The 10886-nt window shown below is 37.1% G+C and overlaps 1 protein-coding gene and 1 pseudogene across 1 annotated transcript; both read right to left on the reverse strand.

The window, feature by feature from the left end:
* On the reverse strand, positions 1–1020 carry LOC122111191 (olfactory receptor 14J1-like). The gene has a single exon (XM_042683920.1). It carries the CDS (start codon positions 1018–1020, stop codon positions 1–3), a length of 1020 nt encoding a protein of 339 aa, XP_042539854.1.
* A 4334-nt stretch (positions 1021–5354) lies between these two features.
* On the reverse strand, positions 5355–5921 carry LOC122111192 (annotated as a pseudogene).
* Between the last annotated feature and the right edge of the window lie 4965 nt (positions 5922–10886).

Raw genomic sequence — 10886 nt, forward strand, 5'->3', positions numbered from 1 at the left:
TTATTTTATTGATATTAAAATTAGAGAAAAGTTCCAGATAAACAATATTTTATAGCTACTAACAAACATGAATCCTTTTTTCTCAGTGAATCTTCCAGCTAAAGTTGGAAGATTCCTTAAAGCTCCCTTCATGGCTTCATTCCTCAGACTGTAGATCACAGGATTGAGTGTTGGAGGGATTATTGTATAGCAAACAGACAACACGAGGTCCAAAGCAGTTGCAGCGTCTGAAGTTGGTTTGAGATATGCACACATGGCTGTGAAGAGGAAAAATGAGACAACAAAAAGGTGGGGCAGACAGGTAGAGAAGACCTTAGACCGGCCTTCAGCAGAGGGTATTCTTAGAACTGTGGAGAATATGTGGACGTAGGAGAGGGCAATGGAGATGAAACAGGCTGAGGCTGCCAGAGACATGAATGCAGCCACTCCAATGACTGCAAGGTAATCATTGGAGCAGGAGAGCTTTGCTATTTGAGGGACATCACAGAAGAACTGATGAATTACTTTGCTCCTACAGAATGTGATAGAACATGTGGCAGCTGTATACAAGATTCCTGAGATGCCTCCACTTACCCATACAGCTATCACAGCACTCTTACATTTTCTGGCATCCATGATGAGCTCATAGTGCAGCGGGAAGCAAATGGCTACATAGCGGTCATAAGACATCACTGTGAGAATGGCCATTTCAGCACAGCCCAAAGACGTGAAGAAGAACACTTGGAGCATGCACTGAGCATAGGAAATATAGCCATTGCCTGTGAGGGAATTGTGAATGGACTGGGGGACTGTGACAGAGATGAAGGAGAGGTCCAGAAGGGAAAGTTGCTTCAGGAAGTGATACATGGGAAACTGGAGATGCTCGTCCAGGGTTGTGATGGTGATGATGATGAAGTTGCTTGTCAAGGCCAAAAGGTACATCACCAAGAACAGGTAAGCTTGTAACAGCTGCAGCTTGTGATTCTCAGAAAACCCCATGAGGAGGAATCTATTCATATCTGTTTCATTTGTCATAGCCATTTGGAAAATACAAGTTGGATTTAGGACCTGGAAAATGAAATCATATGTGAAACTCAGTCAAACAAATTTAAATAAGCCATCCATTTGGTAATCACCATTTATTTCTGCACCTCCTCATAATTAACCTGTCATTTTTATATCATATAGATTACTACAAAGATGACTACTTTTATTACATCTCCTCCTCCTCCTCCTCCTCCTCCTCTTAACATTATTATTATTTGTTTTTTTTGGTGTCCATTCTGGGGCTTGTACTGAAGGCTTGACACTGTCACTAAACTATTGTGCTCAAAACTAGTGTTCTACCAGTTGAGCCACAATTCTACTTCCAACTTTGAGGTGTTTAATTGGAGATAAGAGTCTCATGGACTTTCCTACCTGAGCTGGCTTGGAACCATGATCCTCAGATCTCAGGCTCCTGAGTAGCTAGGATTATAGTTTTGAGCCACCATTTCCTGGATTTGAACAGGCATTTTAAAAGACACAAAGAGACTTTCAGCAAAAAAGTATAATTAAGTTGAATTTATGTCTAGTAAAGGTTTTTCTCTACCACCAGTAGAGATTTCAGAGCTATTTTTGAAGAACTTGGAAGATTTTTCACTTGCATAAGCACATGAATATCAGTACTTCTTAATTTAAAGGTTTTTCTATTCATTGCCCATGAGTGTACTAAATATACATGAAATAAATAATGAGTTGTAACATTTGCTCATTTTCAGTGAGCAATGCTTCCTCTCACGTTAGAATTTAAAGTCTTTGTTCTCTAAACCAATTTGAAGACTTAGACATAGTCTTTCCCTCTTCCTCATTCAAAGACTTGAAAACTCACCGCTTGTCTTCTAGGTGTACAGGTAGCTATGGAAGGTTGTCATAACATCTGACATCTCTTCTACAACCAAACAGACTTTACCAATGTTGTTTTCCCAGAGACGAGGGTTGGTTGAGGCTTTTTGGGGGAGGTATGGGGTGGCGTCTTTGAAAACACAGACATGCCTAATGAGGAAAATAAATCCTTTCCTCTCTCCCTCTGCCAGTTGGATTTGGGATCACTGAAATTTCCATATAAAGACAGAGTGGGTTGGCAAATATAAGATTTTGTGGCTTGTGTTTTCATGATCGCAAACTATAAAGGACATATGAAGTGTCTAGAGAATTGTGAAAATTCAGGGATTCCCAGTGAGAGCTGGGTAGGAAGCTGCAGCCAGGCTCTCAGGTGCTGCCTGAGTGCTGGTCTGAGTTCCACAGGGAAAGAAGCACTTCGCTAGCTTAGTCATGTACTTCTGAAAGTCTCACAGGAAAATTTAAAGGAGTTTTAAAGTCATTGAGCCTCTAAGGGTTGGCCTCCTAGAAACTTAGATGTCAGTGGTTATTTTCATGCTTAACTGTGAGTCCTGGGCATTGAATCTCAGATTTTGGTCAGCTATTTCAGTCATTCATTATGATATTGCAGGAAATGGATATGTTTTCTGAGAGTTCCTGAAAATCATCTAGTGGTATTGCTTGAAAAACTCGCAAGGTGATCCTGGCTATTAAACCTTATCATGATATCTCTGCAATGATGCTTATAAACTCTGACATTTCTATACTTGGGTTTTTTCTTTAAACTCAAGTCAGAAGAGATAGGATCAGTAGGCAAAAATGTTATTGATTTCAAGTTTTCAGTCACTTCTTTCTAAAATTACTGTGAAATTTTATATTGTTCTTAATATTATTGAAATTGTTAGACATAAAAATTTATCACTAGTCATTATAACATATTAAATTATGGAAGGCACACAGGCTGACATGTTTATTATGAAGGCTTTGAATTCAGGTGGCCCAGGTTTAAATCCCACTTCTACAATTTACTTTTTGTTTTTTGGCAAAAACCTTGGTTCCTGCCTAGAAAATGATTCAACAAAGATTTTGAAAAAAATGTTTCTAAGATTTTAAGATGTCAATAGCCATAACAAAGTAATGCCTCAACAATTTCATTTCTGTCTTTTTAAAATTTTACTGTGTATTTATGTTTTTATTTTTGTTGATCGTGGGGCTTGAACTCTGGGCTTGGGCGCTGTCCCTGTGCTGTTCAGCTCAAGGCAAGCGTTCTACTGCTTGAGCTACGGCGCCACTTATGGTTTTCTAGTGGTTTATTGGAGATAGGAGTCTCATGGACTTTCCTATCCGGACTGGCTTTGAACTGCAATTGTCAGATCTCAGCCTCCTGAGTAGCTAGGATTACAGGTGTGAGGCACCGGTGCCTGGCTTGTTTTTTATTTTTCAGATAGAGACTTGTATAAACTCTTCTTGGACAGGATTGAACTCTCAATGCTCCTGCCTCAATCTATGCCATGCTTTTCTATATTCTTTTTGGAAGAGAATTTTTATTTGTGTGTGTGTGTGTGCCAGTCCTGGGGCTTGAAGTCAGGGCCTGGTCTCATCTGAGTTTCTGTCCTTGATTTTTTTTTTTTTGTTCAAAACTAGCATTTTACCACTTGAACCACAGCCCCACTTTTTCCTTATTAGTAGTTAATTGGAAATAAGAGTCTCATTGACTTTCCTCCTTGGCCTGGCTTTGAACCATATTCTCAGATCTCAGACTCCTGAGTAGCAAGACTTAAAGGTGTGAGCACCTGGTGCTCAGATTTTGAAAAGACTTTAATAGTTATATCATCCTTGCGTGTCTTAGATTCATCTGAAAAATGAACGTATTCATTTAAATAGATTTACAGAATGACTAAAATATTAGATACTTACTAATAAATTCTAATCATTGATGTTTCATTTAAAATGCTACCACACAACATTTTCTAGCAAATGCAAAAGACATAACAACTTATAACTAGTTTTGTTTTTAAAAGGAAAGAGTTCCACAGTTTGAATTGCCTACTAGCTAAAGCAAAATAAATGGAAAAAATATGAATTCATAACATCTTTAGTACCTGAGAAAAGCTCCAACTACTTCAGTCAATATAACAAAGCATTTTCCATATTTCTGTGCTGACATTAACAATATATTTTGCTGTTAAAACTAAACAGCATTTAAATAATTTGGGGATTATTTTCTTTTTTAAAAAATTTATTAATTTTTATTGTGAAAATACCATACAAAGAGATTAAAATTACATGGGCAAGGTAATGTGTGCATTTCTTATCAAGCATGGTTGCCTCCTCCTTTGTTTCCCCTTCCCATCGCTTCCCATCTTCCCTCCCCAATCCCCCCTCCCCGGCTCTGGCCAAAATTATAAAGTTTGTTTTTTGACATAACGTCTTGTACATCTCATTGTTGCAATGGGTCCACCTGTATTACTATTTAAACAATTTGTTTTTTTTCCTTCCTCTCCACAAATTATACCAACATCAAATACAGTGAAAGCAAGCTCTCCTATGACCCAGCAATCCTACTTTTGGGCATTTACCCAAATGATCACAAACAAGACCATACTAAAGCTACCAGCACAATTATGTTTACTGCAGCATTATTTACCATAGCTAAGATATGGAACCAACCCAGACGCCCCTCAGTAGTACAGAGGGGTTACAGTTACATGAGCAAGGTAATGAGTACATTTCTTATCAAGTATTGTTGCCTCCTTCTTTGTTTTCCCCCTACCATTCCTTCCCACCTCCCCAACTACATCCCCTCCCCCCCTAAATTGTGAAGTTCGTTTTCAACATAGTGTCTTCTACATCTCATTGTTGCAATGGGTCAACCTGTATAATATTTAAACATTTTGTTTTTTCCCTTCCCCTCCCCAAATTAGACCAACATCAAATACAGTGAAAACAAGGGTTATACCATGGGGGAGGGACATACAAAGCAACAAAAAAATCACATGGCACCTTATAAATACGTTAGAAACAATAGCAAGCAAGAAAAAACCACTTGTGTCCCTATCTTGGTGTTCACTTCGCTTAACTTCATCTTATCTGGTCATATGTATATAGCATTTGACCTTTTCTATTTGTCCCAGACATATACTAGTTTTTGCAAATAAGGGAAACCATGAGACCTGTGTTTCACCCAAGGATTATCAGTGCCTAGGATTTCAGGAGAAGCTCAAGGAACCGAACAAAGGATGTTATTGGCTCAGTGTGGTTGGGGAACACGTGGTTCAGGAAGGGGACAGTATTAGGGTTAGAAAAGCTAAAATAACTAGTTAGGTACCAAGAAAGTCTTATCCACAGGAAGCCTAGTTACATTCCTATTTTAAATCCATTAATCATTCACTTCACAGTTTAAGTCAAATACCACTGTTCATTTCTAATTCCCTATCATATCATTAAATTCATTCACTGTCCACCTTATACAGTTCAAGTCAAATACTAGAATTCATCTCTAATTCTCCATCATATCAGTGATACATATTCTGTGTCACTGGCCTACCTTGCCGTCCTGAGCCCTGGCTATCCGCACCCTTCATTGCTTCTCCCTGCACAGGAGGACTGGAGTACTGCGGTGGATACCCATAGGGTCCCCGCATGTAGTAGGGCAGCGTTGTTGGGCCTGGCCTTCAGGAGCACTCTCCCATACCTCATTCTGTTCCCCACTCACTATACTGGTAATTCTGCATGAAGGACCCCTATGACATGGGTAGCGTCTATTATGGTCAAGGTCTGCTGCATATCTACTGCCTTGAAGTGGAAACTCCACCAAGACCTGTAACAGTTGCTGGCTCCGCACCCTTTTCTCCCTCAACAACATCCAGCTTCATATTTCTCCATCTCCCACACTGGCGAAGGGACTTCCTGGGAATATTCTTCTTTCTGGCAGTATACAAATACACCTTCCTTGGTGTCACTCCCTTGATAAAACCACATCGGCTCCTTACATTGAATCATTTTACGTTTCCCCAATACCTTCTTTGGGATGACTTGGTCGTCTCTCGCAGGCAGGCACCGCCCCCTGTGTCGCTGTCCATGGTGCTGGGCTTGTATATATACATTTATGTACGTATATGTATACATATGTGTGTAGTATGTATATGTTTATATATATAATGTAATTTGACTATATTCTTCCTCATCTTCTGCTTTTCCCCTTTCTACTCCAGATGTTCATTTACAATCATAGCATGTTGGAATTTTTAAGGTATATATTCTACATATGAGCAAAAACATTTGTCTTTCTGAGCTTTACGTACCTTGCTTTAACATCATGATCTCCACTTACAGCCATTTTCTGGAAAAATGACAATTTCATTTTCTCTCTTGCTGAATAATTGCATGTTACATTAATAGTTTCCTTGAGCACCTAGGCCTATTCCATGGCTTGTTTATTTTAAATAATGCAGCTATAATCATAGGTGTGAAGGTATATATGTGTTCATGTTGTTTACATTCTTTGGGATATATGCCCAAGATTAGTATAGCCAGATCATATGGGTAATTTTATTTTTAGTTTCTTGAGGAACCTTTATATAATTTCCATAGTGGTGGACTAATTAAAATTCCCAATAAAGGTGTTTGTGGCTTACTTTACCCCACATATTTGTCACCATTTGCTGTTGTTACTTTCTTGATTTCTCCTTTTTTTGTTTCATGCTTCTTAAGTCAAATCCTTCATATTTCAGTGTGTGTGTGTGTGTGTGTGTGTGTGTGTGTGTGTGACTAGTTATTAAACCTAAGGACTTTTGCTGTCTACGTGTGCTCACTACCCTTGATTTTTTTTTGAGGGGGGAGGGAGGAAGATGATAGAATCTTATTAATCTTGCCAGGACTGATCTGAAAGTTGTGGTCCTTGTACCTCTGTCTCCTGAATAGTTTGGAATATATAGATGCACCAACACCACCTCCATTAAAGACACTTTTGTATGCCAGAAAGCAATCTAAATTTATTATCATTCAGTTTTTCCAAATTTCTGTAAGTTATGACATATTTTGCATCCACAAACAGTTTGACTTTCTAAAGGTAAAAGCTGTATCTTCTTTTTCATTCATATCTCTTTTCACTTACCTTGTAGTGAACAACACAAGCTCTGGACAACATTTAATTAGGTTTAATAAAATGTACTCATATGTTTAGCATGAAATTAAGATAATCACTCATAAAGTGAAAAAATAGAGTTAATGAGAGCTTGGAGAGGAGATCCCAAGGCATCCATAACTGGGACAGTACTGCGGGGAGCCACAGGGGGCTCAACATGTTTATTTTCAGATCAGAATGGGAACAAAGGCAAGAAAATCTTCTGTCATTTGTTATTATACTTAAATATAAGAAGGTTGCCAGTGAAGCTTTGAACAAGACAAAATCTCTACTTATTTTATTCAAATAGATAATCAACGTGTCCCAGTCTGATTCTTGAAATTGCTCATGCAGAAAGGTATATTTATTACAAGGTATGTAAGGACGGAACCAATCAATTCAGTAAATTGACCCAGGTAGTAGATAGAACAAAAGAGATTAGACTAGAAATAAAGTTTCCTGAGTTACTTAAATCAACCCCTTTTTGTTTAATGTAAGTATAATTGAATATACATGTAAGTATAATTGCATGCATGTGTTCATAAATGAATAGGTATAAAGTGCATATAAATGGTCAAGTTATAAATACAGAGAGATACACCAATTATTTTAATATCCCTTTTTCTTTGATATCTATTGAATAGTACTTATAGTCATTTAGTGTGTTTGTAATCTTTTAGTTTTTTGTATATATTTTTATTGTAAAAATACTGTACAGAGGGGTTACAATTACATGAGTACATTTCCTATCGAGCATTGTTACTTCCTCCTTTGTTTTTCCCCTACCATCCTTTCCCTCCCTGCCTCCCCAACTCCTCCCTCCCTGCCTGAAGTTGTAAAGTTAATTTTAAACATAGTGTCTTGTACATCTCATTGTTACAATCTTTTAGTTTCTTGAGGAACTTTTATATAATTTCCATAGTGGCTGGACGAATTTAAATTCTCAATAAAGGTGTTTGTGACTTCCTTTACCCCACATATTTGTCAGAATTTGTTGCTTTCTTGATTTCTGCTTTTTGGTTTCATGCTTTCTTAAGTCAAATCCTTCACATTTTAGTCTCTCTCTCTCTCTCTCAATCTCTCTCTCTCTCTCTCTCTCTCTCTGTGTGTGTGTGTGTATTTATCACTAGTTATTAAACCTAAGGACTTTTGCTGGCTAGTTGTCTCCTTTTCTTTGATAATCATTGAATAATACTCACAGTCATTTAGTGTGTTTATAATCTTTTTTTTAAAAATGCCTGGCCCTAGGGCTTGAACTCAGGGCCTGTGCACTGTCCCTGAGCTTTTGCTTAAGGCTAGTGCTCTACCACTTGAGCCACAGCACCACTTCCAGCTTTTTCTGCATAGGTAATTGGAGATAACAGTCTCATGGACTTTGTCACGTGGACTGGCTTTGCACCATGATCCTCAGATCTCAGCCTCCTGAGTAGCTAGGATTACAGGCATGAGCCATCAGTGCCTAGCTGTTTGTAATCTTTTGAGATTATTGTGTAAATACCATGGTACATATATAATAATTTGGCATATGAAAATATATTTGAAGAACAAGTTCTTGGAAGTGGATATGGTAGTTCTAAGTCTGTGAGCATTTCATTTTGGATAATTATTGCCAAATTATTACTCAGAGAATAAATCAATTTATATCAGCCTCAGTGTGTATCACCCATCCATTTGGCCAACATTTGTGTCAAAATGACATTAATTGCATTTTAATTTGCTGTTTTTTGTATAATTCATAGCCCATTAAGAGTTTCTCTTCTGATTGGAATATTGTGCTAATATAGAATAATTTTCCTGTGTTTCCCACTGAGAAATTATGAGTTTTAGATGATTTTTTTCTTTATATATTTTCATGTTTCTTGTTTAAATTTGAATAGGTTGGATCATTGGAGCATGATTTACTAGAAGGTTCATATGGACAGATGGGAAAAGCACGTCCAAGGTCTTGACTCATTTTGTTGTTATGTCTTTTATCTCATTAAATAACCCGATTTTCCTCCATCAGAGCCCATGCAATGCCTCAATCTTTTCTAATATTCTTAAGGAATTACACTTACCTTGAGACACTCAATTAGTGATGGAGTGGACTGATTATTTTGTTGTGTGTCCAAAATTCTCTTGCTGCTAATAGTTTTACATATGTGGTTTCTTCCATTTGTATGAGTAGGTTGGCTTGTGTGGTATTGTCTTGTGAGTCTTCAGCCCTATTCTGCTGATTTGTATTCCTTCTGCCTACATATTATTTGAAATTTGAGACATATAGATTCAATAAAGATTGAGGTTATAAGGAATTTATTTTCCCCAATAAAATGTTTTGATTATCTTAGTTGTGCATAAAAATGGGGTTGAATATGATATTTCACACATAAAAATAATGTGTACTGAACAAATCCAATCTTCCTGTAACCACCTTCATCCCCACTTTTCAATCAATGGTTATCACTGTTCTTCATTCTATTATTTTTCTTTGTTTGTACCCATCCTGGGGTTTGAACTCAGGGCCTGCATGCTGTCCCTGCTCTTTTGTGCTCAAGGGTAGCACTGTGTCATTTAAGCTACAGGTTCACTCTTTCTTTTTTGGTGCTTAGTTGGAGATCAGGGTCTCACAGACTTTCTTGCTTAGTTTGGCTTCAAATCCTAATCCTCACAGCTAAGTCTCTGGAGTAGCTAGGATTGCAGATATAACATATTGGTGCTTAGCTTAAGCTCTGTTTTTAAAGAGAAACCAAAGAGAACGTGTGCTTGTTACTTCCATTTAAAAATGATTTCAAATTTTATGATTTCACCTTTGTCAGACTTTTACTAGATCTATCAGTCGTAACTCCATAGATGAGGCTAGAATATAATAATGTTCCCAGTTCTTAACCTTTTCCCCATAAATACCACCATTTAATCTAAATGGTCAACCTTTTAGATTGAAGTTAGCATTCTGATTGTCCTTTTTACTTTTAAGTATCAGTATTACACTGACTAAGAAATGATTATCATCTCAGTTAAGTATGCTGAAAATTTAATTCTGGTGTTCCGAATAAAACTGTTTACCAAAGACCATTCAATAGAAATTAAAATGTATATTGCAATATATTTACTTATTGTCATAGGTAAACAATAGGTTTTAATGTGATGTTTTAATACCTGAATATTATATATTTTGATCATATCTGCCACCTATCACTATTGCTTATTCCCATACTCCCTTTGTTCCAACCTAACCCAAAATAATCTTCCTTCAATTTTTTGTGCTAAATTATCTAGACTCAAATATGATAGAAAACATATTTGTCTTTCAGAGTTGAACTTATTTTTGTTTTAACATGAAAATCTCTAGTTCCTTCTATTTCCCTTCATATGACACAATTTCATTGTAGTTTGGACTGAATAATATTCCATTGTGTATGAACCCATATTTTCTTTATCCACTCATGTGTTGATGGGCATCTAGGCTGATACTCATAACCTGGACTTTGTGAATAGTACAACAATAAATTCAGGTGGGCAGATATTTCAATTGTAAACTGACTTTGATTCCTCAGGTATATATGTGATGATTAATTGTGACTGTACACTAGATTAGACTAAGTATTATATAGGAGAATAGTGACATCTACATTTGGATATATCTGTGAGGGGTATTTACAGAGAAGTTGACATCAAGAGAAAGACTTGCTCCAAATATTGGACAGACTGTCCCATAGCCTGAGGGTCCAGATAGAATAAAAGGAGAGAGCCAACCACTGTAAGCACTGTGCAGTTTCCTGGTTGCCTTCATATGCGATACTCTGCTCAGTCACAATGATAGAAATCTCTGAGACAGTGAGCCAAATAAATGCATCTATCAATAGGTTGTTTTGTGAGGTATTTGTCACAAAAATGCCTATCTGAATAATGTTAATTGCCTCTCTTATCTTTTCTCTTCCAAGCA

This window comes from Dipodomys spectabilis, unplaced genomic scaffold (assembly GCF_019054845.1).
Source record: "Dipodomys spectabilis isolate Male_0828 unplaced genomic scaffold, ASM1905484v1 ptg000085l, whole genome shotgun sequence".
In the NCBI taxonomy this organism is placed as follows: Eukaryota; Metazoa; Chordata; class Mammalia; order Rodentia; family Heteromyidae; genus Dipodomys; species Dipodomys spectabilis.

What these genes read in the sequence shown, in the direction of transcription:
- LOC122111191 (XM_042683920.1), bottom strand. Translation starts at nt 1,020, where the DNA reads ATGGCTATGACAAATGAAACAGATATGAATAGATTCCTCCTCATGGGG.